The sequence below is a fragment of the Pinus tabuliformis genome, chromosome 4_1 (assembly GCF_031772625.1).
Source record: "Pinus tabuliformis cultivar Carrire ecotype Pingquan chromosome 4_1, CPIR1, whole genome shotgun sequence".
Classification (NCBI taxonomy): domain Eukaryota; kingdom Viridiplantae; phylum Streptophyta; class Pinopsida; order Pinales; family Pinaceae; genus Pinus; species Pinus tabuliformis.
The window spans coordinates 727,013,748-727,041,732 of NC_142303.1; the positions used below are offsets into that span (position 1 = coordinate 727,013,748).

At 39.6% G+C, this 27,985-nt stretch overlaps 1 protein-coding gene across 2 annotated transcripts in view; it reads right to left on the reverse strand.

Annotated features, from left to right (window-relative positions):
- Window positions 1-2,118: 2,118 nt before the first annotated feature.
- Window positions 2,119-27,985, reverse strand: part of LOC149178199 (uncharacterized) — a 72,161-nt gene continuing 46,294 nt past the window's right edge. Inside the window, exon 3 of one of the 2 annotated variants that reach the window (XM_089423556.1) lies at window positions 2,119-2,978. In XM_089423556.1, the coding sequence (XP_089279682.1) occupies window positions 2,380-2,978 (599 nt within the window). In that variant the 3' untranslated portion in view covers window positions 2,119-2,379. Of the gene's footprint in view, window positions 2,984-27,985 lie in introns of both variants that reach the window. The other variant, XM_089423557.1, reaches the window with a different exon arrangement.

The following is a 27,985-nucleotide window of genomic DNA, read 5'->3' on the forward strand; positions in this document are numbered from 1 at the left end:
TAAGTCATGTTTCATGTGACAAAAACGATCGAGTTAACTGATTTACTGATAAAGTTGTAAGATATTTCGACTCTAAAATAATTGTTACAACCATTTCGCAGAGAATTTTGTCAATGATCTTCTAATAAGAAATTGTTTCACTAATAAGCTTGATTTGATTGATGATGCCCATGACTCTAGTCATGAACTGGTCAATGCTCTCAGTGTGAGTCATCTTCAGGGTTTTGAATCGAGTCCTTAATGTCTGCAATTTAATAGTCTTAATTCTATCAGTACCATGATATGCAGATTTGAAAATATCCCAAGCTTATTTTGTTGAAGATTGAGTCATGAACTGAATTCCATGTCCAACATTTGGCTTGGTGCTCTTTTTTTCTCAGTTGTGTTCCTCTAATTACTAGTCATGGATGCTAATGCTTCTTGGATCAACTCTACATAGTCTTTTTGTCATGTATCACAATAATCATGGGCTTGCAGAAAAGTCTTCATCCATAAAGACCGGAATTCATAATTTTTTCAAACAAAATCAATGTTTATGGCAAAGCACTTGAGGAAGCCATTGTTTAAAATGTGGTTGTGCCCCTTTTCTTTGGAACTCACAATGCAACAATGCCCAATATAAAAAATGATTAATGCCCCCTTTTCTTAGAAAACACAAAATAATTTTAATATCCCCTTGTGTTTTTTTGTTTCTAAAATCATTATTAAAAAAAAACTTTTATAATTCCTATTAAAAAAAAGTTTTGTTTTCATATAATGGACTTCATACAAATCATTTTGCTATTTGTCACAGAAACTAAGGTATCTATTATTCTTAGATTCAAGTGACAATAGGTTAGTGCCTTAGATAAGAGATATAGATTTTGTGATGATGCGGAAGATGACCCTCGAACTATCCTTAGCTCCAGCGAAGAAGTATAGGTAGTGTCCATCCATTATTAGAAATAAGCAGGAAGACATCCAGCGAAGAAGTATAGGTAGTGTCCATCCATTATTAGAAATAAGCAGGAAGAGATCCAGTTACGGATCAGGAGCCATCAATTTTATACCTTTCATTAGAGATCGCGCAGTCAATTGAGCAACCCATGAACAAGGTCCTTTGTCTTCTCTTGAATAATGAAAACAAAAACCTTTTAACCGGTGGCTTTTCGTGCTTTATCGAATTGAAGACTGCGGACTTCCAAACTAATTTTAAATAATAAAATCAACTTTCTTACTCGTCGCTTTTTCCTTTTGACTCTACGAACTAGTTTTTAATTGGAGGCTGCGGATTTACTTTTGGCACCCCTTTTTTTGAAGTTGAGGTCGTCGCATCTTTCGATGAAGAGAGGTGGCGACAATGCGTAGAAGTGACTGCAATATGTCACGCCTGCTAAATTTGCTCGGTGCGATAGTGAAATATTGTAGCGCCTCACCAATTTTTCTGGGAATCTTTGCAGGGGTCCGTGCTGGGTCTTCTTCGAGTATGAGTGTCTTCTTTCTCGAGCTCTCTCCTCATCGAGCTCTGGTTCTCTACTCCTTTCTATGTGAGCATAAGCGAATTTCAAATGTCGTTCTCAAGGAGTCTTACCTAAACTCAATTAACTAAACTAGACTCAAACTGACCGGCTATGACAAATAGCAAACAATAATAAGACAGAGAAATTAATACTCTCAACAATCATATAATGACTAGCAATTCTACACAAGTTAAAGCTAATTAAATTCATACCTTAAAAAACAATCTCGTTAAAACTCATTATCGCAACACACATTCTTGAATACTCAATCTAAGATCATATCCTCCAACTGTTAATGAAAATGTTCCAAAGATTTATCAACAAAGCTTTAGTATAATCTAAACTAGGAATCTCGTAGACTTAAACTTTGTAACCTAGAAAGTGGAAGCACATAAACTTCTGCGAATTGCCGTGTAATCTGTAGAACACGTCCGATCTAACTTATGCAGACAATATATCATATCAGCATATGTTGACTAGGCGGGTTACTAGTCGAAAAAGAAAAGGAAAATAAAAAAATGTAGTGTAGAATGCACTTGCCAGAGATCAAGTGATATGCCAACCAATTTCTAAATGCCTTTGGAACACCAACCTTATTGTTAATTGTAGGCTAAGAATATAAATCTGAAACCCATGTATGTAGTCTCAAAATTAAAATATAATAATTTACAATATGCATATTCAGGGCTAGTGAAGGATGATATTTCCTGCATGCACATAGAACTTTTCTAGATATTGTATAACACTCGTTTTTATAAACGCTATACTCCACACTGACAACAGGGGCTGGCTTCGATGGCTGTCCACCAAATACTGCTACTGTCATTCCATTACGGAAAAACTTCCAAGCCCATAGAGAACGGTGAGAAAACTGACTTACTCATGGCAGACACTTCTCCATGCGCTGATTCAATTGGGCTTCACTGCAAAGGAGGTTGTCAGCTAACAATATGTGAGTAGGGGAAGAAGGGGAAGAAGTGGAGCCTAGAGAACCAAGGGTAAGATCTAGCTTTAGAGCATTACGTGGAGCTTGAGCTTCAGGATGACTAGTTTCGAGGTTCCATATCAGATCATGGCAGTGCTCCATCTCTACTTGATCAGGGGAAAGGAATTCATTACGTTCCTGTTCTGTGGTTGCTTTACCGTTGTCTTCTGCTCTCTGCAAGCTATTTGTTACTTTACACCAGCCGTCAGATTCGCTACTCGAAACAATATGATTGTTAATCAGTGCACTCTTGCGTTGTTTTCGTCTGGGTTTGGCACGCGAGACGCCCTTGAATCTGTCGTTGGCTTTTACTCTGTGCAGCTCGCCGGCCATAGCTTCCATAGGGACAACATGAGACGCCGAATCTCCCTGCAGTATGCTTTCCACTCCCGCTTGACAGACTGCCCAGTTTCCCGACCAAACAAGTCCTACTGAACCAAATATTGGATCCAACATCCTGCCACATGCATCGTATAAAAGAGACCTGAACATAACTGCACTAATCAACGCAGAGAATAAGTTTAGTGCTGTGCTGAAATAAGAAACGTTTGATGGATTCTTAGTTTTATAAGAAACGTTTGATGGATTCTTTTTCCTTAGATAGGAAATAATTATTCAGGGAAGTATTCATTTTTGGTAACCTTTTCAATTTCAGATTACAATCAATTCCAAAATATTTAGAAAATTAAATTCTCATATTTTAAAATATTCAATCCAATTAACAATAACCTTAATTAACGTTGTAATCTGTATGTTCCTTCAAAGGGGAAATAAAAGGGCTAAATAAGAAAGTTTTCGAGTAATAAAGCAGAATATATTATCAAGGAAATGACCCTGTCAAGGAGGAATTAAAAGGAAAAATACATTTACACTAGAATAGAGGAGAAAATAGAATTCTGAAAGGAAAAATGGAAAAACAAATAAATTAAAAAGTAAATTGATGTAATGTTAAATGAAGGCGTCGAGAGAAATTTCCCAACTTATATTTTGTTTGGTGACATCCTTTCTATGAGTTCTAACTTCATTTGCTGTGTCTATTGCCTGAGTTATAAACTAATCAATTATTTCAGTATTTCCTCTTTGCTAAGTTCAAAGTTTCAAATTTGGCTTTGCATTCTTGACCTTGATTGTGTTTAGATAGAGTGTTCAACTTTATTGTACAGATTCAGTAGTGCTCTTAAATTTTTTCTTTCACTCTGTGGCGAAGCAATTTTTTTGGACATTTATGATTACTAATTCTGCAACTTTTTGCGGCTTTTTTTATTCTTTGTAACTATTGTTTGTCTTTTTATCCATGCTGTTAAAAAAAATTATGTTCTAAATATAAAAACAATGTCTGCTATAATTAAAAAAAAATATATGCTCTAAAGTAATTAGAAGTAAAGAAAATGTCTAAATCACATGTCTAAATTTTATATTTTTCAAAAATATTTTAATTTAGGTGCATATCAACTTCATATATTATCTATATATTAAAAATAAATTAAGTTTTTATGGTTAAAAATTTTATTTGGCCCTATATATATTTTATTTAGCATTCAAAAATACAATTTAAACTATGAAAAATAACATATTGTATTTTGCATTCTAAAAATATTTACATGTGAAAAAATTTGATCTCGTGACTTATATTAAATCCGTACTTAAGATAGATCTATGTTAGTAAATAACTACAGTAACAAATAACTAAAAGTGTAAGGGTGTTTCTCCATATACATATTAATAAATAAGAGCTAAAACGACGTTTTACGAGCAATTGGCTCCTCAACCTTCTGTTACTAATACAATAGACGTCCATCTCCTCTTTACGTAGATGAAAGGAATTGCCAATCTATACAGGGAGTGATTGTCACATACATTTCCTATGGTGGCTTGGTGTATAGTGCATGGAACGTGTTATCGTGCAAGTGAGTGAGATGTGTTAAACTGTTAATAGACATGGCGCATATCATAGCTGCGAAACTCGGGGCTCTTATGTAGAGGTCATAGAATTATCCTTTCATCTTTCCCTCTTCTTCATTTGTTTGTGCGTCTTTTTCGTTATATGCTGAGGTCCATTTGCCTTCCTGTTTGTGTGGGAAAAACATTTTTCATTACTTGGCACCTCAAAGCACATTTTTTCTACATGGTTTTATTTTCCCTCGTCGGCCCGTTTGTGACACACAAGTTTAGAAATTATAAATATTTATAATCTAGTAACGTGATTCTTTTTCTAATATGAGGCATCATGTCCTCTTGTGTTATCGTTTCTGTCCACCAAATGTATGCTTCCTGTAATTTACGATGATGATCCTCCCTGTGATAAATCATGCGAAAGTTAAGAGCAAAAAAAATACAATCAAATGTAAGTTTACAATTGCTTCTTTGTCTATGGTTTTGTATTTGTTAGGAAATTTTTATTTTCCTAGGGGAGGGGAGAGGAGAGGAGAGGAGAGGAGAGGAGAGGAGAGGAGAGGAGAGGAGAGGAGACTGATTCAAAATTCGGTTGCGGCAGATCCCAACATAACATATTCTTGATTATAATATAAAACATAGGAAAATACATTCACCTGATAAATGGAGGCTGCCGCTCTAAGTGAAAATACGAAAGACTTATTGGGATTTGGGATTTAGGCATCACTGGGGTTGCGGAGTAAATTTCTTGTAAAACTCCGTAAATCTGGTTTTCACGCGCCCACCAATATTAGCTCCAAGTGAAAATACAAAAGACTTACTCCAATTTGGGATCACTAGGGTTGCCAATAAGTAAAACTCCCTAAACCTGGTTTTCACCTGCCCATCAATATTAGCTCCAAGTGAAAATACAAAAGACTTACTGCTAGTTAGGCATCACTGGAGTTGCCACCAATATTAGCTCCAAGTGAAAATACAAAAGACTTACTCCAATTTGGGATCACTAGGGTTGCCAATAAGTAAAACTCCCTAAACCTGGTTTTCACCTGCCCATCAATATTAGCTCCAAGTGAAAATACAAAAGACTTACTGCTAGTTAGGCATCACTGGAGTTGCCGAGTAAGTAAAACTCCGTAAACCTGGTTTTCACGTGCCCACCAATATTTGGTGCTCAATTTTCTCCTCACTACCTCAAAGACTCTCGCTCTCTAACTTGCCCAACATACAAAATGACTTTTACATCAATATTTATCTCAACATACAAATTTGATATTAATACAGAAAATAATTAATACCCAAAATGGGCGATTTTACATGGTAATTGGTTTTTTAAACTTGCAGGTGTTGTGGAGTGTGGGCAACACTTGCAGAGTGAATGCTTGCCCATATTTTTTTACCAAGTTCATTAAGTGTCTTAACTTCTCTGATGTATTGCGGAATGGTGATCGCAGTACTCGCAAGCATGGTGTTTGTCACTGTATTTAAGGCAGTGGTTGGGATTAATATTTCCAAACAATCTTTGAGATAAACAAAACTTTCATGTGCCAATGGCTTTGTGAAAATATCAGCAAATTGTTCTTGTGACCTCCAGTGCTGCAACACAATTTCATCATTGTTAATTAACTCGCTGATAAAAAGATATTTAACATCAATATGCTTGGTCCTCTTGTGAAAAACAGAATTCTTTGATAATGGACTTGCTAATGTGTTGTCAGAGAAAATAGTTATTGTTCCCTCTTGGTTGTGATGAAGATCCCTCAACATCCTTCTCATTCAAACAGCTTGAGACGTCGTTGTTGTTGCGACAACATATTTAGCTTCTGCTATTGACAGTGATACTATTGGCTGCTTCTTGGAGGCCCATGAAATGGCCCTGAAACTCAAATGAAAAACATATCCTGGCGTGCTCTTTCTATCATTGACACTTCCTGCCCAATACCTGTCAGTGTAAGCAACCAGCCTGAAATCACTTGTTGTAGTGTACAAAATGCCATATTGTTTTGTCCCATTAACATACCTTAGAAGTCTGTTCGTTGCTTGCCAATGTGTTTCCTTTGGTGTCTCCATAGACCTCGACAACAGACTCCTTGCATAGATTATATCTGGCCTAGTGGCGGTCAAATACATCAAGCTTCCTATCATGCTTTTGTATAATGTCGGATTGACATTGCTGTTGCAATCTTCTTTGCTCAACTTCAACCCCATGACAGTTGTAGTTGGTGCGGTCCTACTGTTCTGCATATTAGACCTCTCCAAAATGTTTGCTACATACTTTGCTTGAGAGAGAAAAATTCCATTTTATGTTTGCTTCACTTCTATGCCCAAAAAGTACCTTAACAACCCCAAGTCAGTCATTTCAAATTCATTCTTCATGAATTGTTTGAAATAAATGACGAGGAAATCATCCTTGCCCATAAAAATCAAATCATCTACATATAAGAGGACAATAAAAATCATACCATCGCTATCTTTGACGTAGAGGGTAGGCTCTCTGTCACATTTGTCAAAACCATTGTCCAACAAGTAGGCATTTATCCTGTTGTACCATGCATGCGGTGCTTGCTTCAACCCATAAAGAGATTTCCTCAACTGATAAACTTTGTCTTCTTGGCCTTCTACCTCATAACCAGGCGGTTGCACAACATACACTTCCTCTTTCAGCACTCCATTCAAGAACACTGATTTTACATCCATTTGATACACTTTCCATTTATGTTGTGCGGCAATCGCCACAACTGTACTCACTGCCTCCATCCTCGAGACTGGCACAAATGTCTCCACATAATCTCTTCCCTGTTGCTGCTTGTATACTTTTGCAACTAGCCTTGCTTTGTGCCTTTCAATCTATCCATCGACATTGCTCTTGGACTTATAGACCCACTTCTCTCCAATGACTTGCTTTCCTTGCAACAAGTCCGCTAACTCCCATGTGTCATTCTTTTCTGTTGCTTTGATTTCTTCCTCCATTGCCGCAACCCATTTTTCATCTTTGACTGCATCTTCGAAATGCATTGGGTCATCTACATGACAAAACAAAGCAAATAATGAATTCAGACCAGCGCTGCAATCAACTTCATCTTGCTCATAAATTTCATTTAAATTTCAGAATTTTGGTCTTCTTGTGCTTGCTGAAGATGAGCTTGAAATGTCACTTGGTGTTATGCTTTGTGGCGTGCTTGGAGAAGCACTTGCTTCACTGCGCAACACTGTCCTATTATTTGTTGATGGTGTTACTTGTTGTCTATTTGTTGCGCTTGAATATTAGTAGAGGGAGTCACTATTGAGGAATTTCTTGCTGCTGTCAATTCCTCTTTGTCCTCATGTGGTATACATGCTTTGACAATGACTGTCTTCTCTAAAATTACATCCCATGCTTCCTCTTCTATGAACTGCACATCTCTGCTTATTATGACCTTCTTGGTTAATGGATTGTAGAGTTTGTATGCCTTGGATTCATCACTGTATCAAACAAATATGCATTTCTCCCGCTTATTGTCCACCTTCTTCTTCAACTCATCTGGGACGTGTGCATATGCCACACAACCAAAAACTCTCATGCGAGTGACACTATTCTTTCTTCCACTCCTTGCCTCTTCATAAACTACGTTCTAGAAACTTTTGGTTGGACATATATTTAAGATAATTGCTACACAAGTGACAACTTTAGCCCAATAATCATTTGGAAAATGCTTTGCCTTCAACATACTCCTTGCCATTTCCAAAATTATCCTATTCTTCCTTTCCGCCACACCATTTTCCTGAGGTGTATATCTTGTTGTAAATTGTTTGTGAATTCCATGCTCCCTGCAAAATTGAAGGAAGTCATTTGAGATGTATTCGCCACCTCTGTCAGTCCTGAGGACTTTGATGTAGTGTTTGCTTTGTTATGCAACAAGAGCCTTGTATTGGCAAAAGTGCTCAAACACTTCACTTTTCTGTTTTAGGAGATAGACCGATGTCTTCCTTGTGTAGTCATCTATGAAGGTCAATAGATAGTCACTGCCACCAATTGATGGTGTCTGCATTGGGCCACATAAATCTGAGTGGACGATCTGCAAAAGTGCCTTTTCCCTTACTGACTTTCTTGCTGGAAATGTCTCTCTATGTTGCTTGCCCAAGATACATCTTTCACATAGGTTGTCTGGTTATTCTATGAGTGGCAATCCCTTCACCATGCCTTTCCTATGCAGCAAATTCAAACCTCCAATGTTGATATGTCCAAATCTCAAATGCCATAACCAATTTTCATCTTCGACCTCTGCTTGATAGTTCACTTGTGTGATAGTTGCCTCTTTTCTTCCATCCTCTTGTGAGTTCATTGATAGTTGTGCTTGTGAACATTCTTCTTTGAAATATGATCTTATCTCTAGGGGAAACATTCTATTGTTTGTCATCTGAACCTTTGCAATCAGCTGTCTGCTTGGAGGCCTATCCCAAATTGTGCACACATCATTTTTGAAGAAGACATTGTAGCCCTTTTGCATGAGCTGTCCAATGATTATGAGGTTATGCTTCAGACCTGGGACAAAGTAAACATATGAAATGTACTTATTCTCCCCCTTCTTTGTTAGGATATTAACTCTTCCTTTTCCCATGGCAGAGACTTTGCTATCGGTCACTAATGTCACTTCAAATTTCACACTTTCATCTATATTGGAAAACATTTCTATGTTCCATCACATGTGGTTGCTACACCTTGAATCTAGATACCATATATCACTTTGTTTTTCTTGTGCTACATTACAAGCTAAAAGCATGCTATCATGGTTCTGATTTTCTTTTGTGAAATTTACACTTGGTTTGTTACTAATGTCATATTGCTTCTTTCTACATTCATTTGCATAATGACCATACTTCTTACAGTAATGACATTGAAATTGAGATTTATCATACCTCTAACCTTCTCCTTGATTTTGTATTTGGCCTTGACTTGGATTTTGATTGTTGCCCCTTCCACTTGAGCTTGAAGGGCTGCTTCTTCCACCTATGTGTGGGCTTCTTCCTCTTCCTCTAGTATATGATCTTGCTCTACCTCGACCTTGACCAAAGGAAACTTGTGTCTTGAAGGCATGCTCCAATGAAGAGATTGTTGCTCTATTCAGTGTATGTTCATGATAAAGCAGTGATGCATGAAGCTCATCCACTGAGAACTATGAGAGATCCTTTGTCTCTTCTATGGCCAGAACAATGGCATCAAACCTTGTTGGCAAATTTCTCAAAACTTTTTCAACTATTCTCCTTTCTTTAAGTGTCTCACCATGAGACCTAATTTGAGTAAACAACCCAATTACACGTGTATAAAATGAGTCCACATTCTCAGAGTCTTTCATATAAAGTGTTTCAAAATCTCTTCTCAGCATTTGTAGTTTTGTTGTCTTGAATTTTGCCATGCCTTGGTAGGCTGTCTGGACTTCGTTGCTTCTGTAACCCTTGGGAAAAAAATTTCATGAACTTCTTGAAAAATGTAGAAGAGGGATTTTGCATCCTTCTTCTTGTTGTCCCTAAACAGATCCCTTTCTGCTTGAAATAGGACATTGTATGCTGCTGCATCTGTTGGTTCTAGAAAACCATTTTCCACCAAATCCCAAATGTCTTGAGAAGAAAACAAGGCCTTCATTGTAATAGCACAATAGTCATAGTTTTTGCCATTAAACTAAGGTATCTAAGGATTAGTCAAGCTTGTGCTTGATGTTTCCATTTCTGAGTGAGAAAAAAAAACTTTCTACCTGCTAGTAAATATGATAAAAAACAATCTGCCCTCAAAACAAATTTAACTGCTAGTAAAAACACTTTTTTTTACACTAACAGAGTTTAACCCACTCTGATACCATGTTAGAAAAATTTTACGGGGCAGAGGAGAGGAGACTGGCTCAGAATTCAGTTGTGACAAGGTAACTCTTATGAGAATTTAGTTGTGTCGAGGTAAGTCTTATGTTGCGGCATGGAAATCACAGCTACACATAGGCTTAATAAAACATTGGAAATAACTCACAACGAAATAGAGTAAAAGCAAAAGGGTTGTGGTAAATTTACTCATAAATGTTTAAGACCACATCGCAACATAACATACTCTTGATTCCAATAAAAAACATAGGAAAATACTTACTCATGAATGTTTAAGACCACATCGCAACATAACATACTCTTGATTATAATATTAAACATAGGAAAATACATTCGTGTGATAAATGGAGGTTGTAGCTCCAAGTGAAAATACAAAAGACTTACTATGATTTACCCATCACTAGGGTTGGGGAGTAAATGTATGTAAAATTTCGTAAACCTAGATTTCACATGCCCATCAATATCTACTCCATGATTTTCTCCTCAATACCTCACAAACTCTCGCTCCCTAACCTACCCTACATACAAAATGACTTTTACATCCATATTTATCTCAACATACAAATTTGACATTGATACATGACAGAGAAAATAATTAATACCCAAAATGGGCAATTTTACATAGTAATTGGTTTTCTGAAATTGTAGGTGTTGTGGAGTGTGGGAAATAGTAATTGGTTTTCTGAAATTGCAGGTGTTGTGGAGTGTGGGCAACAGTTGCAAAGTGAATGCTTTCCCATATTTATTTACCAACTTCATTAAGTGCCTTAACTTCTCCGTTGTATTGCGGAATGGTCAGCATTGTACTTGTCATCTGACTTCTATCCTTTCACCTACAAACAAAATGGCAATTGTGTTGTAGTTGACTGGGCAAGCATGGCGTTTGTCAGTGTGTTTAAGGCAGTGGTTGGGATTAATATTTTCAATAGTATCATTTCTTCTTTGGTTACCGTTCCATTCAACCAAGTGTATGCTTTTGTGACGATGATCCATATTTGGGTGAAGCATGTGAAATTTTGTATTAAAGAACAATCACATGTAAGTTTAAAAATTACTAAAGGGATTTTAGGTGCTATTTCCAAAAACTTAGTTCATTTAGGCATAAGGAAAAGTAAAAGGTCAATTCATTTATCGAACAAAATTTTCTATGGAGAGATTATCGAACCTGTGAACAGGTTAGATATTTAAATTTCTGAAGTTTTCATAGGTTAGACAATTACATGTTTGAACTTTGTAATTATCAAAAGTAAAAGCATATATATTAAGGATTGTTTAAAATACTGAAAAAATTTTGTTTGGAAAACTATCTTCAATAAATATAAGGTAAGAAGATTAAAAATAATTTTAAACACAATGAAATATAATTTTGAAAATGAGATTTTAAATCACAGTTTTAATATTTAGTAAAAAAAAGTCCAATCCTCTCAAATACATCATTCTAACTAAAATCCTTATTTATCCATTTTGTTTATATTTTTTTTAAATATTTATCCATTTTGTTTATATTATTTTTAACTATTTATCCTTAGTATTCAAACCAAACAAGAATATTAGTATTTTACCCATATTATTGTGGAAAGAGACCACTTTTAGTATTTAGACAAGACATATATCTAACCAGAGAATAAAAAAACCAACTATGCCAAGAACCACACATAGGGATACTCCACTTTGGTCACTTTGGGTTCAAAGGCTTGGTGTTATACTACTTTCAACTCTCTTTTATTCTAATACATATTCATGCATTAATTGAGAAGGGGTTTCTCTATATGGATATTCATCCATATAATGAATTCACTTAGAAGGAGTTTATGCATATGGATATGGATTTGTAACCCTAAAATGATGAGCTAACTCATGTCATAATTATATATCTTTGATTTCATAGATATTTTGATAAAGATTATCTATCTAACTATACACCTATCCATACATTGAAGTTGTCTTTATAGTAATCCTTAGGGAAATGCTTTGTTTGATAACATATTCTTATTTGGAACTTAATGACAAGTTCACTGAGAGAGATGTAAGGTGGTGGAGGAGCATCTTCTGTAGTAAACATAATTCAAGAACCAAGGGGACCTGAATTTTCTTATGGGAGAGTAGATCTCCTCTAATTGTAAATTTGTGTAAATTAGGAATTAACATGACTTACTTTAGAGTTAAGTGTCCAAATTCTGGAAGAATATGGGGTTGGAAGGTTGTTGGTCATTTGATGAGCTATTATTTGAGGCCAATTGGGCCGTTGCATTTGTAAATAATATATGTTGAGATGTTAAATAACTTTAGAGTAGGGAGAGGTGTCCCATTTGTCCAAAGTTGTGTTCAGATATTTTGTTGGATATAAATATTGAAGCGCTCTCAAGAAAGGGAGAGACAAAATAGCTAGGCAGAGAGTGCATTAAACATTCTCCTCTATAAATAAATTTTGATTTTAATAGACTAGAGAAGTTTTTTGGTGTGTTTGATTCCTATCATAATTACGTTTTCCTGCAGTATTATCCCTCGGTCTAAACTTATGTGTTGAGGCTTCTGTCAAGATTTTGTGTATGGTTTGCATATAAGGAGGGTGTTCTGAAGGATGTGCATGGATCACATAAAGGCAAGGTGAAGGAGTCATCTTACTATTCCTATAAATGTGTTTATTTCATCTTAATGGAATCCGGTGATAGTTCTTTATGATCGCACCTTTCCAAGGTTGATATATTTTATGCATTCCTTCACTTAGAATGTAATGAATACATTGTAGAGCCCATAAAAAAAGGTTTCATAATCTTGTATATAAGATTGAGTGGGAGATTCGAGTTGGTGGCGCTTGAGTAGAGAGTCGGTAAAAAACATGTCTATCTGTTTTGAGTCATAAATCTATGCCTGTAGTGACTTTGTAGCGAAATGAAATAATGCTAGTTCCCTCATCCATACTAGTTGTTGGACAATGGAGATCCATTTTAAAATAGTGTTTTTTGAGTTATGATGGGAAGGTGAGTTGAAATTTTGTTGGTGGGGAACTTGAATCATTAATTGAGTATTTGGGGATTGAGGAGAAGTAAAGTAATTCAATTCATTTGTGGCTCTCTAGTTTCTCATTGACATTAGGAGGGTGAGTTTGATTACTTGGAGGTTGGCATCTGTCTAAAATCTTTTATATCACAAAATTTGCAACGCGGTCAACCCTGACCTTCTGTAATTGGGGTCAAGTCGGCACAGTCGGGGATTCTTGGAGTTGACATTTGTAGAGAAATCCTTGAGGGGGATAATGTTTTAACCCATTTTATTCCACAGGAGTTGTGAGTTATAAGACATGACTCTGACCTCGAGTGTGGAGTCCGCTGACATTTGGTATTCGGGCGATTGGCATACATGTTGGGGAGTAAGGGTGTAAGAAAATAGTTGCAAGTAATACCATATTGAGGACTAGCACAAGCCCGATCTCAGGCTATAAGGAGAACCTCAACTCCCAACCTATATTGGAAGTAGTGTGGACTTTGGAAATTACACGTGGATTATGTTTTTAAGGTCTGGTTTAATTTCAAGAGGAAACCATAAAGGGTCGAAAGAGTTCTATCTTGTGTAAAATCACAGAACCAAGAATGCTTGGAGAATCAGGAGAAATGGAAGTATTTTTTTTTGTTTTGTATGTTCAGGGCTTTGAGAGAAAAAGAGGGAAGAAGGGGCACATCCTATGTATGAGGACGTGGTTGGAGAAAATTGTTGATAAATAGTCAGAACCATAAAGAACGAGCCACCACCACTGTTGAAGATAATGGAGAACATGTAAATCTAGAGAGAGTTGGTTCAATAGAGCCTTAGATTAGGAATTAGTTCCTACTTATTAGGAAGTTGCTCTAACTTCCCTAGATGTGTGAAAACTATATATATTTTAGATTGTAAGATGATTGATGTAGATTGTTCTGCCAGATGCAGTCTCCAGTTGGAGCTCCTCACCTGTGAGTTGTCCAGTTTATCAATAAAGTTGATTCTTCAGTTTTAAACATGGTATCAGAGCTGCAGGTTTGAAACAGACTATGAATCCCTGAGTGGGGAGATGGTGTGAAGAAAGCGGTATGGTAAGGAGGTAGAGAAATAATATTTTTTTTTTAATTTTACTCACATTTATCATTGGTATGCCTGAAAGAAAATGAGGGATGATCATCACGGATTTCTGATTGACAAACATGATGGTTGGTCAGTTACTTATAGAGATTCTGATTGTCGCCCCTACAAATCATGGATTTGAGACAATAGATCACGCCTGCCTATGAAAATAAAATCATGCGAAGGAGCCCGTCGAAGCAGCAGGCTTGAGTAGTTTTTTGAATTGAGGAAAGAGCATTCTGCCAGAGGAAGTATCCAAGTGGAGATCCTCACCTGTGAGCTATCCAATTTATCAATAAAGTTGATTCTTCAGTTTTTTAATAGGAATAAAAGTCATGCTTTCAAATACTTCAAGCAATTCAGAAGTATGATTGAGAAGTAAACAAGAAAGTTCACTAAAATTCTTCGCTCATACCAGGGTGGAGAATTCAAGAAGGGTGACTTCATCAAATACTCTAAAGAACATGAAATACAACAACAGTTCACAACACCTTACACTCCTCAACAAAACGAGGTTGTAGAAAGGAAAAACAGAACCCTCATGGAGTGTGCCCGCAATATGTTGAAAGGTAAGAATCTAACCAATAGTTTTTGGGTAGAAGTTGTAAACACTACAGTGTATCTTAAGAATAGCAGTCCTACTAAGTCTTTGGATTATAAAAGTCCTTTTGAAGCATTGTTTGGCTTCAAGCCTACAGCAAGTCATCTTAGAGTTTTTGGATGGAACTTGGCTTTTTCTCATGTCCCGAAAGAAGATAGGAAGCAGTTAGATTCAGAAGCCATCAAGTGTACTTTTGTTGGATACTGCAGTGAGTTTAAGGCTTATAAGTTGTTTAATCCTTCTACTCATAAGGTGTTTACAAATAGAAATGTGGTATTCCATGAACATGTAGATGATGCAAACCCTGTGCAGAGTGATAAAAAATGGAATTTAACTTTACTGTTAGAAGAAGGTGATGAAACAAGGGCTAGTGAGCAGCAGCAACAACAACAACAACAGGAGAAAGAAGAAGTGGTTGATCAAATCAGGTTTGAAACCAGTTTGTAGAGGGGAGATCAAAATAGGTTTGAAGCCACTCCACCACTCAGGAGATTAGGTAGGCATACTCAATTTCCAACAAGATATAGGGAGAATTATTTTACAAATAGTATGTTAAGTGTTGTTGAACCCTCTAGTTATAAAGAAGCTAGTCAATATAGTGAATGGAGGGAAACCATGGAAGAGGAATATGAATCAATACTTAAAAACAAAATGTGGGATCTAGTTGAATTACCTGAAGGAAAACAACCCATATGCTGTAAATGGTTATACAATCCTAAATTTAAGGAAGATGGGAGTTGTTACACAACATTTTGCCACTGTCCCTGTACTCCCCGTTCCTTGATCCTAGAGGACCTCTACAATGAACCCCGCATGCTTTTCCTTCATGAAGAAACTCCCATTATGTCCCCCTTGATGAGCAGATAAATTCCCTTTTGCATCATTTCCCCTAAAATTTTTGTTTTGTTCAGTTTACAAGACCGGTGATAATGCCCTTTGTCTCCCCCTCACTAATGTGCAGAGATTAGCACTATTCCCCACACCGACTGGTGCGACTGAGTTGTGTTCTAGTCGCGTCGGTCCTGTTATGGAAATTTTTTTAAATTAGAGCCAAAGCTTCCAGCTCTAGAAGCTCTGTAACGAAAGTCTAGTAAATGGTTTGGCTGGATGGAGTCTAGGATGACAGTTTGAGTTCCTTTCCCCTATAACGATGGAACTGTCTCAAGAGATAAGTCCTTCTCCCATGAGAAGAGGATCCATCTCCCATATATATTTCCTATATAAACCTCCCTTCTTCCCAAGAACAAACTAGTCCTAGTTAGAGTTTTGGTTAAGTGTAAGTATACTATTTTGATTAGACAAGCAAGCTATTACTAGCTGTAGCCATCTAGTTGTGTGAGGGAGAAGTGTGTTTGATTTGAGTGAAGTCTAAAGGGAAGAGCCTTTAAACTATTATTGTTTGAAGCCATCATGGAATGCTAGCAAAAGTGTGAGGGAACCTGGTCTTGTTAGAGGAAGACTGCGATGTCAAGATGAATGGTTGTAATCTCTTTTTGATATTAATATATGCAACTATCAATTGGTTTCCTACATGTTTTGTAATATTACATATTTGTGTCTTAATGCTTCTTAACTTGTTGAGTAGGTTGAATTTCAATTTGTCTATTATTATATTTTTGTGTTGTTGTTGTTTACTTGTTTCAGGAACTTGAGGAAGGAAGCAAGACACTGCTGGAGCAAGCAAGCGAGGACTTCATCAAATAGGATAAGCGATCAAGAGGTAAACCCTCTTGATTGATTCTAAACTAAGGAAATCTTCCATAGAATGTATCTGTTGTGGCTAGACCCATTATCAAGCTAGAGGAATTTTTTCGTGTCTACACTTATAATTTTACTTCACCACAAATTGGTGACTTCGCTTGGGAGATCCCATCTTTTGTTTGTTTTGGATTTCATGATTTCTTGAGAACTTTGCTAGTTTCACGTTTTCCCTTTGGTTTTCTGTATTTTCTCTTGCTTACTAGCATAAGTCTAAAATTCATAGTAGATGATCTGGTCCCTGTTTTGAATTTTTTATTTTTATTTTTCCTTAGTTCCCTTGGACAACACATTTAATCATCCAACAATCACGCCGACTAGTGCTAATTGCTGAGGAATAGTCACGTCCACCAGGCTCTGGCACTCGTTGTCAGTTAGGCAGTTGCGTCAATCCCTGTAAGTGAAGATTATGGCTAGACCCCAATCTTGGCCAGTGTGTTTTGCTCTTGTGTTTTTGACCCCGTAAGCCTTTTTGACTATTTTCTCCCTGATCAGGAAGCTATTCATTGGTTCTGCTTGCTTTTTCGCTTGTCATCTTATTGTTGATTGATTGAGTCATTGAGTGGCCAGCGACACTAGGGCATCTAGCTAGTCACCCATTCAACAGCTTGTAGACTCACCAAGTCTGGGTGTGGGTGTGTTTTCTTCTTGCATTTGTTTTTTGGTCCTTTTACGACTTTGAAAGTCTTTTTCCGGCATAGATTACATTGCCGGCCTTGTGTTTGGTAAAGTCTGTGTTTCATTGATCTGAATGAACTTCTCTTTCATATTTTCATCTTCTTGAAGAGCTCATAGTCTTGAAAACTTTTTCATTGAAAGATTGTATGCGAAAAGTTTGTTTTGCTGTTTCATGAGAAAGTATGAAATTCTATCTTGTTGCATCATTATGATTTTCATCTCTAAAATACTAGAATTGCACCAGCATTTGAAAAAGGAAGAGAAATTTTTTCATTTTGAAAGCACTGATAGATAAGTGGTTGTCAAGAAATTAGGAATTAGAATGCATTTTTCATTAGTTTAATTTTTGAAAAAGTGAAGTAGTGAAAGATCATTTTGTTTTCAGTTGCTTGATTGTTTGCATTTGATTGAGTAGTTTCTATCCTCTCTAGTGTAGGCATTTCATCGAATTGAAAGGGTCTTGTCCCATTTAGTTGCATTTTAGGTTTTTTGAGTAGCATCGCTAAGACCTGAAAACTTAAACTTAACTCAAGATCAATTCTAAAATGAATTCAATTAACCTAAGGCACATTTGACATTAACGATCATATCTAGAAGGTCTAGGATAGAGATGTGTTCCGGCGTTTGTAAACTTAGCAGCTGTCGTTATCTTTGGCATTAGATAGCACTAGCACGGATTTGTGCTCCCCATATTGTCAAGTATATAAAGAGAGACCCCACTAGGCTGCAATCCTTTTATCCTTAGGAAGCCAAGTCGACTGCCTTGCGAACATGATACACTGAACACATCATTCAGGGAGATTGCTTGCTCGTACTTCGTGGTTTGCCAGGAGGTATTCTGCAATTCACGGTTGCCTGGTAATCCTATTTACCTAGATCATCCAGAGCAATGTTGCATGAAGCGGGGATGCGGAAGTGTCATTTTCCAAAAATCTAGGAAGCAAAGCGTCCGCAGAAGTGTCTGCTATAGATATATATATATATATATATTTTATATTTTCTGCATTTATATTCAAAACAAACATCCCAAATACCAAATTAGTTGTAGAAGACATGAAAACATGCATATTTTTGCATAAATCAAGATAAATATGGCATCCATGATTACATTGTAGTTACTAGTATGTACATGAATGATTAATTATTCGAGCATCAACCATCTATATTCTAGAAATTACAAACATACATCAAATTTTTAAGCATATTATAAAACATAAAACATTTAATCATATTATAAAACAAAAAACATAGAGCATATTATGATTTATCTAGCAAGTGAGCAACTTTCAACATTTCTCATGTCCAAAATTCAAATAATAATGTTTACAAAATAGGTCACTTGGTCGCCGCCAAGCCAAAAGGTTCAAATTCACAAGCCTACAAGTCTAATGATTAATCTACGACAAAAGTAGTAAATTGTGAATATATCTACTAATCTCTCCTCCTTCCACCACGAAGAGAACATGGCGACGGGCCTCCACGTGATGGCAATAAAGAAGATGGTGCCTGTGGAAGTAGTGGCACTGAAACTGATGAAGATGAATCCCATGTTGTTGGTGTTGAACCATGGAACCTAGGAACCAAGGTGTATGGACATGCGGTCCATGCGACGGGCAAGGTGACTCCACTGTGCGAAGGACGTGCAAAATGTGAAACAAAATGAACCTTGGACGAGTTTATACGATGTTGGACGAGTTGTGAGGGTGGTTGCATGAGTTGGGCAGGCCAACCCTCCACTCAGGCGAATGCAACATGTTGAATGAGTCGACTTGGGCGTTGGGCGTGGGTCGGCCGAGTGACATAACCTGCCACCCACCCGTATATATTGGAGGGCGTTTGGAGGCAAATGACCATCATTCGATCAAGACGAGTTCAATCAAGGAGTTTTGCGGTTGTAGATGAACCTTCATGATGGGTAGAACTTGGGTGAGAAACTCGTGCAGAAAAGTCGGGTGAAAAACTTGGGTGAAAAACTCATGCAGAAAGCTTGGGCGAAAAACTCGTGCAGGAAACTCGTGCAGAAAACTTGGGCGAGGTCATTCAGATAGGACTCGGGCGAGGTCGTTCAGGCAGGACTCGGGTGAGGTCATCGGGTAGGAAACTCGGGCGAGGTCATTCAGGCGAACCGGGTGAGGTCGTTCGGGCGAGCCGAGTGAGGTCGTTGGGTGACCCAGGTGAAGTCATTCGGGCGAGCCGGGTGAAGTCGTGTGGCGACCCGGGTGAGGTCATTCGGGCGAACTGGGTGAAGTTGTGTGGCGACTCAGCTGAAGTCGTGTGGCGACTCGGGTGAAGTTGTTCAAGTGAATGAGTTTGGGTGAATGGGTGGACGTGCAGACGGCCGGTCAGGTGAGGGCATGCCGAAACGAAGAATCGTGCGGATGGGCGACTTTGGTAGGGCACGCCGTGCACGACAAAACGGTGGAAATGGTGAAGTGTTGAGGTTGTGAATGAAGGTGTGACTCGTGCGAAGGCGCCCGTGTGTGGCGACTTGGTTACGATGAGGTGGGCCTAAGTTGGGCAAACAACACGATCGTGTGACGAGGTGAACGAAGGGTTGGTGAGTCTTGCAGTGACTGTGCGGAGGCGCCGATGAGCTGGGCAACCAAGTTTACCGAAGTTGGAAATTTGGCTAAGTGTAAATTTGGGGTTTCCCAAGATTTAACTTTTACTTATAAAAGAATATTATATATATTGATTCGGGTAGACTCATATTGCAGGGAGTTGCCCCTCCCTTTATACTGTTGTGCATTTCTATTGTATAATGCTATTTATGTGAATGTTATGGGATTTCACTGTATAAAGGACAAATATAATACTTGGTAATGAAAAATAAACTAAGTATGGAATGTTAGGCGTAGTCTACAATCGTAAGTATTAGTGAAAAGAAAACGGTTGGTAGTGTCGCACCTCGCTATAGTGCGGTTGGAAGAGTACCGCCAATGTAGGGGCGTGACAGGTGGTATCAGAGTTGATGATAAGGAAGCTGATCGAGTTGATGATGAAGTGTTGAACCCACTACACTATCGTGATAGGTGGTATCAGAGCTAGTGGCGCAGAGCTGGTGCTAGTGTTGAAGCATTGAAGCTGATACACACCTGCACTTCGTGACAGGTGGTATTAGAACTAGTGAACTGAATCAAGGAACTGATTCTACGAAGACCGAAGACTTGAGAGGGAGTTCAAGTTTTGCAGGTGATAGGTGGAATATCAGGGTGATTCAGGTGAACGGTGAAACAGGTTTAGGAGAGGAGAAGCTTAGTGCTTGCGCCAAGCTGAACGACAAGGCATGGCAGGTTTGGAAGAATGCGAAGGGAAGCTCTTACTTACCTTATACAGGTTGAAGCGGATGAAATAAGGGAACCGTCAGATTCGAAAGGAACTTGAAGTCTTGGAAAAGAATGTTGAAGAAAAACTTCTTCAACTTGGTTGGACAATGGAGCAGGATGAAGTTGCAGATTGTGCTGACAAGGAAGAGGAACCCGTGATAGTTGAAGATGTTGCAGATGTGATAACAATGGAGGATGAACTTGAGATTGATCAAGTTGGACTAGGATCATGCAGTTTGCAGACATGGATGGATGGGGATACTCACATGGAGGAGCCTCATGATGATGATGTAAGTACTATTGATACTTGTGTTTCACTTCAGCATTTGGTAGATGGACCGTATGCAGGGAAGGGAAAAATCAGTTTGTCGATGCTAGGGAGGATCTTACCATGGATGTCTACAATGAGACCTTGTATGGAGAAGCAAGGATTGTTGACTGTTGCAGGACTTGTTGGGGTTGTTTGTGACCTTATGGTAGAGGGTACAAAGGACCGTGACAAGGGAGGAACATGATGATCATTGCCGAAGATTGGGTCATGCTTTAGCCACATGGAGAATTGGCTAAGTGCTTGGCATGACTCATGGACAGATTGAAGGGCACACACTTGAGTTGCTTGGGTGGACTTCTCATGTCCGAGACCAAGAGATAGTATTGGTGGAACCTTTAGTGGGGGACCTATGTTGGAAGGGACTCATGATGATGATATGGTTGGGTAACCGAGTTCACTAGACCGAAGATTGCAGACTTAGATGAGGATGACTGATTGTTGTGATGGGTCTACTTGGTTGGACTACATGGACAACTTAGTCATGGACATCAGGTTGAAGACATGGAGCATGGCAGTCTTATGCAGGGACATTATGCAGGAGCACTTATAGAGATGTCATATGGGTATCCAATGAGGAGTGCCAAGGAAAGGATGTTGTGCAGGTAGATTTGCTAGTGTGACATGGAGATGGTTTATTTATGAGTTGATGGAGAGGCTGTGCACTCTTGTACAACAAGGCCATGGACACGGATGGAGTTGTGAGCAGACTATGGAGCATTCCTACAACATGGAGAGCTAAGGCATCTTGCAGAGACCTTTGGGCTGAGACTTGTATGCTTGCTAGAGTGTTGGTTGGAGATGACTCATGGAGCTCATGATGACATGAGGTTGTGACTTTTAGGAACTTCATACATGGTGGAATTGGAGGATTTGACGCATTGAGGAGCTGAGGTCAGAGACTTTGATGCAGAATGGGATGCATACTTCTGAGTACATGTATGGGTGTGGCTTGGAAGAGTGACTTGATGTGGAGGATTGATATGAGACACTTTGGGCATGGGTTGAGCCGAGACTTAACCACTTTTGATACATGGGAGCTAATTGATCTATGATCATGGGTAGCACATGGATAGATGAGACTAGTGTATACTTGTTTCTATGGCAGACTTGAGGGATGGCACATTACAGATATGAAGTATGTTGCTTCATGGACCTGGATGTGGCACATCGAGAGTCGGGAGATGATCTCTTCCTTTGAGGAGATGGATGTTTTGCAGATGGATGATGATGTTGGATAGAAAACATCATGGACATCATGTTGCAGACGAGATGGAGATTACTTCATGGACCTGAGCATGGCTTACTTATATGGAGATGGATTCTTGATCAAGTTGAGGATGGGACAGGATGTTCAGAGAAACGACTGATGGTGTCATGAGGATGTTCACTCTCATGGGTTGAGCACGATAGTTGGACTGATCACCCGACTAGTTCAAACATGGGGACTGGTAGTGCACAGAAATGTGTTAGCATTATGTTGGAATATCATGGCAGCAATTCACATGAGGACGACACATGATGAGGTTGACACGAGATGTTGGAGGAAGCATGTAGCTTGAGATGGAGGGGCCAACCTTCCACGATGGGGAACAACATGTGGAGGTTGTGACAGGGTGGTTGATGGTCATGGATTGAGATGATTTCCGATATATGACATACCAATGGGGTGTATACCCTGGTATGGCGATCTTTGTGACAGGTGGTTGTCGGGATGAGGTATTGTCAAGGATGGCAATGACTTCAACTAAGGGAGGATGTATGGACCCGCGGTCCATGCAACGGTTAGGGCAACTGCACCGTGCGAAGGACGTGCGAAATGTGAAATGAAATGAACCTTGGATGAGTTTATACGATGTTGGGCAAGTTGTGAGGGTGGTCCCATGATTTGGGCAGGCCGACCCTCCCCTCGGGTGAAGGCAACATGTTGAACAAGTCAGCTTGGGCGCTAGTCGGTCGGGTGACATAACCCACCACCTGCCTGTATATATTGGACGACGTTTAGAGGAAAAAGACCATCATTCGATCAACACGAGTTCAAACAAGGAATTCTGTAGTTGCAAATGAACCCGCATGACAGGTAGAACTTGAGTGAGAAACTCATGCAAAAAAGTCAGGTGAAAAACTCGGGTGAGAAACTCGGGTGAAAAAATTGTGCAGAAAACTTGGGTGAAAAACTCGTGCAAGAAACTCGTACAGAAAACTCGGGTGAGGTCACAGGCATAACTCAGGCGAGGTCATTTAGGCAGGACTCGGGCAAGGTCATTTAGGCAGGACTCGGGCGAGGTCGTCGGGTAGGAAACTCGGGCAAGGTCATTCGAGCGAACCGGGTGAGGTCATTCGGGTGAGCCGAATGAGGTCATCGGGCGACCTGGGTGAAGTCATTCGGCGACCCGAGTGAAGTCATGTCGTGACCCGGTGAGGTCGTTCGGGTGAACCAGGTGAAGTCGTGTGGCGACCCGGGTGAAGTCGTGTGGCGACTCGGGTGAAGTTTTTCAGGTGAACGTGTTTGGGTGAATGGGCGGACGAGCGGACGTGCGAATGAGCGGCTGGGAGAGGGCGCGCCGTGCACGCCGAAATGAAGAATCATGCGGATGGGTGACTTGGGTAGGGTGCGCAGTGCATGAAAAAACGGTGGAAATGGTGAAGTGTTGAGGTTGTGAACGAAGGTGTGACTCGTGCGAAGGCGCCTGTGTGTGGCGACTTGGTTATGACAAGGCACGCCCAAGTTGGGCAAACAACACGATCGTGCGACGAGGTGAATGAAGGGTTGGTGAGTCTTGCGGCGATCATGCGGAGGTGCCGACGAGCTAGGAAACAAAGTTTGCTGAAGTTGGAAATTTGGCTAACTGTAAATTTAGGGTTTCCCAAGATTTAACTTGTACTTATAAAGGAAGATTATATATATATTGATTCGGGCAGACTCATATTGCAGGGAGTTGCCCCTCCCTTTATACTGTTGTGCATTTCTATTGTATAATGTTGTTTATGTGAATGTTATGGGCTTTCACTATATAAAGGACAAATATAATAACTGGTAATGAAAAATAAACTAAGTATGGAATGTTAGGCCTAGTCTACAATTGTAAGTATTGGTGAAAAGAAAATGGTTGGTAGTGCCGCACCTCGCTATAGTGCAGTTGGAAGAGTACCTCCAATGTAGGGGCATGACATAAGGGGCTAGATGGGGGTGGCATCTCAAGACGATCATCATCATCCTGGAATCACTCAAAAAATTCATACAAAAAAAAACATGGAGGAAGCTTGCGATCCGTATGCTTCATACTCCGAGGCTTGATGCTTTGTACAACCGAAGCATCGTTTGAAGTGTGCTTTGGTCACATGCTTCCGAAATTTCCAGGAAGCATGTTTATTAGCCCAAAACATGTTTCAGTTTTTTCGAAACGTGCTTCGGACGGCACTTCCCCCACGCATCCATACAGATTACGGATCATGGTTTTGATCCCGAGGGGGCGGGACGTTTCCTGCAACACTGATCTATAGTAGTCATTTGATCTTTTTGACTCATTAAACTTAAAAGATCATTCGAGCACTTGTCCTTTCGAGCTCGCTTCCAATCGAAAGTGATAGATTCGTCTTTGTTTCTTTCTCAACTCTTAAAAAATGAAAGAACATCAATCTTTTATGTATCTTAATAAATTATTTCCCACAATCCAAAACATCCTGTTAGTCTTTTTTACCAAATCGTGAGTTCCCTTAAAAGGACATTTTTAAAGCCTTGAAGTTATTTATTTGTCGACTAACACAAGGTCATCGTGGCTAAACCATCTGGTTCACCCAATTCCTCTCCCTCTCCTCCGTCTGAAATATTGTCTGAGGAGATGTTCCCTGAGTTATCAGAGTCACTTGAGGACCAAAATGTTGAACTCATAATTGTTTTTAGTGTTCAACCATTGTCATCTCATCCTCCGCCTACTTTCGATTTAGGTTCATCAGCTAATCTTGGACTGGAATCTCCAGATAATCCCATTCAAACTCCAAAGGACTCACCGACCACTGACAGTTAGCTTGGACTGGTTATCTATCCTTCGAAACCTCTGTTTGACGTTGTTGAGATATCACCATAGTGTCCTTACAGTTCGTACGACCAACTAGGTGTTCCTTTGGAAGTATCCCCTAGCACACGTTCAGCCATTCATCATTGTTTGTTTACAAACATGGAACCTGAAGGTGATGCTCCAATCACTTCTCCGAATGAGTCTGAAGTTTCTACTCCGCACATTATTGAGGGAGAAGAATCGCAATTGCAGTTTCCTCCCAAGGGTTTCCCTTATTCAGACAGTATTCCTGCCAACTTTCCACCCAGCTATGTGTCTTTAGGACACTTAGTTTCAAGCACACCTAGTGCCTCATCACTCTACCATAATCTTGTTTGGGGCTCAAGTGTCAGGCCTACGTCAAGTCCGTTCTTCACAAACATGACCTCCCAACCAGTTGTTACTTCGATCTTGATGCAACCCACCATCCCGAATAGTATTGTATCATCAATCCTGGTTACACGTCAGTCACAACCGATGGTTTCAAAGATTGTTTCTGTTAGTTCTTTTGTCCCATTAGTCAATGGCCAGGTTGTGCTACATCTTGGGGGGAAGAACCTGAATGTTTGTATGGTGTCAGCTGCCACTAATGTGAGCAACTCACAAGCTCACATGCTTGGTATAAACCAACCCTCTTCTAGTATTATTTATAACCCTACTAACCCCACTGGATCAAGAAATTTCCAGTACCAATAGGTTCAAAATCTTGGTGGTCCGTCTAGATTGAGCAATGTTCAGTATCAGTAGCCCTATGGGGCTCAAGTCCAATACCAAAATCCTTACGTTACATGTAGTTCTCAAGGATTGGTTAATCAACCTTACACCCTCCAAACTAGGCAGTACATCCAGCCTGGCTACAACTAGATTCAGTTCAAAAATTTCTTAGGCATTGCTCAAGTTCCCTTGCAACAACAAGGACAACTTTTGCACCAACGAGGGAATCCTTTATTACCGGAAGGGCAACCTTTGTTCTAGCAAGGGTTTTCTATGCAACAATAAAGGCAGATTATCCTGCAGCAAGGTCACCTGCAACAACCGCAAGGTCAATCCTTTCAACAGTTGCAGCATGCCACACAATAGTAGATGCAATATGCTCTGCATACCTCTTAACCCATACCCTCATAGTACCAACCTCTGTAGCCCCAGGGACAAATTTTGCAACTGCAAGGTCAATCCTTGCAACAACAAAACAAACCCAGGCAACAACAACCCTTGTATACATATCAACAAGGTCAACCCTTGTAGGGACAGGGTCAAGGTCAAAACCTGCAACAACAGATGTAGAATCCTCTTGCCCAGTGTCAACAGGTTCATAATACTACTGACCAAGGGCACCAAGTACAAAACCCCTATGTTTAAGGGAAAAAAATGTATCAACCTTATGCCCAAGGACTATAGGTCCAAAACCCTCTTGTTTAGGGACAACAGGCCCAAAAACCCTATGTTACAGGACAACAAGTCCCATATCCATATCTCCATGGTCAACAGGCTAAAAAACCTTTTAACCCACATGTTGCCTATCAGCAACCTGTGCTTAGATAGTTTCAGGGTATTCAAGGTCTGAATCCTCCCTTTGGTCAAGGTAATCCACAATGGGGGTAGCCTCAGATGCCATATGGCCAAAATCCCCCACTGAGGGGCCAAAATCCTTACTAGTAGGGATGGGCTCCTCCTTATGGGCCTGCTTATCAACCTCCCATGCCTTTCAACACTCAATTACCATTCTTGGCTACACTTGAGTTGCCAGATGTGTCACGTCTTACGAATGATTTGATCCTTCATTCACCATACTGGCATCTGGTGCCATCCAAGATACCAAGTGATTGCCCAAAGTTTGATGGAAAAGATAAAGAAGGTCCTCAGGCCCATCTGATGACATATCACCTCTCGTGCTCGTCAAACTCGTACGTGGATGATTCCATTCGTCTTCGTCTTTTCCAACGAAACCTCATGGGTGGTGTAGTGAAATGTTATATCGAGCTACCTCGAAGTACTTTCCATGACTTTAATTCATTATGCCTTTTCAACTGCCAGTTCATTATCAAACTAGCACCTATTTTCTCACATCGCTTAAGCAAGAAACTGTGATGCACATCTCTAATCATAGCTATGAATGTAGACATAGATGTTGCATGATCAAGTTGGAGATAGCTGATCAGTTTCTCACTGAATGGTTTACCAAATCATTCGTAGACCCAATTGCTTACCATATAGCTATGGGTGGATGCATCACTTAAGAGCAAGCCATTGCTCGTGCCCAGTACTTGGATCTGGTCTACTCTTAGTCTGGCACCTTATACGAGTTGTTACCCAATGCTCTGTGGCCATCATCGATCCCGCAGCATCGAAGTCACCAGCTGTTCCTCTCGTTGATGGAGTTATTGGTTGAGTACCCTAGATCCCAACTAAAACTTCTTCCAAACAGAAGTCGGTTTCGAATGTTGCTCCTAATAGTCCATCTCAAAATCAGCCAGGCCCTGGTAAAACCTCGAAGGTCCACACTGTCTAGTCTACCGCACCGGACAAATCCTCAAAAGGAAAAAAGAAAGGCAAAGGAAGAGCTAAAGTCGATGCCTCGAAACAGGGTCCCCCCAAATTGTCTGTTGGCGAATCTTCGCAATAGAAACCTAAGTATCCCTGGCTCATTTGCGAGGAGGATCACTATATTAAGGATTGTCCACGACGATCCGAAGTTAGTCACCAACTCAAAGGGACTCCTGTTGTTCTTAAAGAGCCATTTCCATCTCAGCAAACTCAAATGGTAGACCAACCCCGATCTGCTTCCTCTGGATCTCAAGTGTTCATGATGAGCACGCCCATTAATGTGGCTACCCGATCGAAATATTATCAAACTCCAGCTCTGGTAACTAGGAAAGAAATAGAAGTTGCACCTTCCTCTTCTACCCCGAGTTCTGGCCCT